The sequence below is a fragment of the Condylura cristata genome, unplaced genomic scaffold (genome assembly GCF_000260355.1).
Source record: "Condylura cristata isolate star-nosed mole 26May11 unplaced genomic scaffold, ConCri1.0 scaffold00054, whole genome shotgun sequence".
In the NCBI taxonomy this organism is placed as follows: Eukaryota; Metazoa; Chordata; class Mammalia; order Eulipotyphla; family Talpidae; genus Condylura; species Condylura cristata.
In genome coordinates, this window is record NW_004567155.1 from 1,319,802 (window position 1) to 1,321,792 (window position 1,991).

General features: G+C 74.9%; 1 protein-coding gene across 1 annotated transcript in view; it reads right to left on the reverse strand.

Annotated features, from left to right (window-relative positions):
* The window catches only part of MUC5AC (mucin 5AC, oligomeric mucus/gel-forming), a 47,274-nt gene that overhangs the window by 4,917 nt on the left and 40,366 nt on the right, over positions 1 to 1,991 (reverse strand). The window contains exons 29-37 of the mRNA XM_012734336.1: positions 1,914 to 1,945; positions 1,636 to 1,816; positions 1,395 to 1,499; positions 1,280 to 1,317; positions 976 to 1,092; positions 772 to 858; positions 569 to 691; positions 431 to 495; positions 97 to 197 (exon numbers count right to left, since the gene is read on the reverse strand). Of these exons, the coding sequence (XP_012589790.1) occupies positions 97 to 197; positions 431 to 495; positions 569 to 691; positions 772 to 858; positions 976 to 1,092; positions 1,280 to 1,317; positions 1,395 to 1,499; positions 1,636 to 1,816; positions 1,914 to 1,945 (849 nt within the window). The remainder of the gene's footprint in view (positions 1 to 96; positions 198 to 430; positions 496 to 568; positions 692 to 771; positions 859 to 975; positions 1,093 to 1,279; positions 1,318 to 1,394; positions 1,500 to 1,635; positions 1,817 to 1,913; positions 1,946 to 1,991) is intronic.

Below are 1,991 nucleotides of genomic sequence, written 5' to 3' on the forward strand. Positions count from 1 at the left end.
CCCCCCCCCGGGTCCAGGGCCAGGCCTAGGCCTCGAGGGGTGTCTGTGTTGGTGCCCGGGGCTCAAGCCAGCGCGCGGCTGGCGTGGGGCGCTTACGGCACTGGGGCACACACATGCCCGTGTGTGCGGTGAAGAAGAGCTGGCCGTCCGGGCAGAAGCAGCCCTCCGCCAGCCCGGTGCTCCCGGGGGCCTGCTCCCTGTGAGGAAGGCTCCGGGGGTCACCTGGGGGTGGGGGCCAGGGCCCGCTCCCCCAGGCCCGGCGTTGGGGCGCCCCCGCCGCCCTGCAGGCCGCACCTGGAGTCGCAGGTCCTGGGCTGGGCAGGGCCGCAAGACTGGTACACCTTTCCTGGAGGGCAGGTGAAGTCTGGGGGTGCAGAGGGGTGTCAGGGGCTGCGGGGACCTGCCCGCGCCGGGCGGCCGCCCCACTCACCGCACAGCCCGCCGGTAGCGTTGCGCCAGGGGCTGCAGGCGCCCTCGGGAGGGAGTTGGGGACGCCTGGGGGTGGGGCGAGGGGGCCTTCCTAGCCGCTGGTCAGCCACCGAGCTGTGCGGGCCGGACCTGGACCTACCCTGCAGCTGGACATGTCGGGGCAGGGCGTGGGCTGGGGCGTCAGCGTGTAGAGCCCGCCCTCGGCCACGCAGCGGTACTGGGTGCAGTTGTCCACGAGGCTGTCGACCCAGGTCTGGTTGGGCTGGTGTACAAGGGGGTGACTGGTGGCCCAGAGGCGCTCACGGGGACCCCAGGGCAGGGGTGAGAGCGACGCTCCCTTACCTGGACCAGCGCACCGCCTGGCGTGAGGCAGGCCACCTGCAGACACGGCCCGCAGCACTGGCCCGGCCCCTTCGAGGGTTCAAAGCCCTGTGGGGGCGGAGGGTGTCGGCCCCGGCCCGCACCGCCCGCCCCGGCCAGCACTCGGGGCCGCCCTCAGCCTGCCCTGCACCCCCTTCCCGGCTCGGCCCCGCGCGGGGGGCTCACCGGGCGGCAGGCAGAGTGGCAGGTGTCCTGCTGGCACTGCACGGCCGGGGCCTGGGCACCCTCGGACAGGCAGGTGCACGTGTGGCAGGGGACGTCCGCAGGGAAGGTGGCGCCGACCTGCGGTGGGCAGGGCAGGTGTGCCGGCCAGGCTCGTGGTGGGAGGGCCCCTCCCACCAGGCCCCTCTGTTTCTGCTTTTGTGGGAACAGGGAGAGAGGACGGGGGGGGGGGGGGGGGCGGGGTGCAGACGGGGCAGAAGTCCTGGTCCCGGGCTGGGCCGAGGGGAGGCCGACGCGAGGCCCTTACCCCGTAGAAGGTGCCGTTGTACACGCACAGCTGGGGCCCTGCCAGGAGAGAGGCTGTGCCAGTCTGCCCGCCCAGAGCCCCGCCCCCGCCCCCGCCCCCCGAGCCCGGGGCTCACAGCAGTCGAAGGTGGGGCAGCACTGGCCTTGGTCCTGCGAGCGGACCAGCTCCTCTCCAGGCCCGCACTCTGGGGCGCTCTGGGGGCAGGTGCTGGCGTTGCAGACTGTGGGGAGGGGCTGTCAGGCCCACGCCCACCAGCCGCCCGCCGCCCCCCCGCTGGCATCCGCCGGGCCGGTGTCACCAGCTGCATTTTCCGAGGGGACTGCTGGGCGCGCCCCGCCCCCCGGGCCCCGGCTCACCGCACAGCGTCTCTGGGCAGCAGGGGTCCGAAGCCTTGGGCCTCGTCACCAGCACGAAGCCAGCCCCGGCGCACGCGGGCGGCGGGCCCTGGGCCTCGCAGCGCAGGGGGGCGCAGCGCACCCGCACGGGCCCGGGGTCGCACACGCAGGCCTGGCAGTTGCTCACCCACTGGTCTCCGGGCTGCAAGGGGCCGGGCCGGTCTGAGGGTGCCCACCCTCCCCACGAGGCGCCCCCCTCCCTCCCAGGCGCGGCAGGTGAGGGGGGCGGGCCCACTCACGAATTTGGGGAATCCGTCTGGTCCCACACAGGCTGGAAGCGAAAGGGGGGCTCAGGGGGGGCCGGGGCTGGGGAGAGG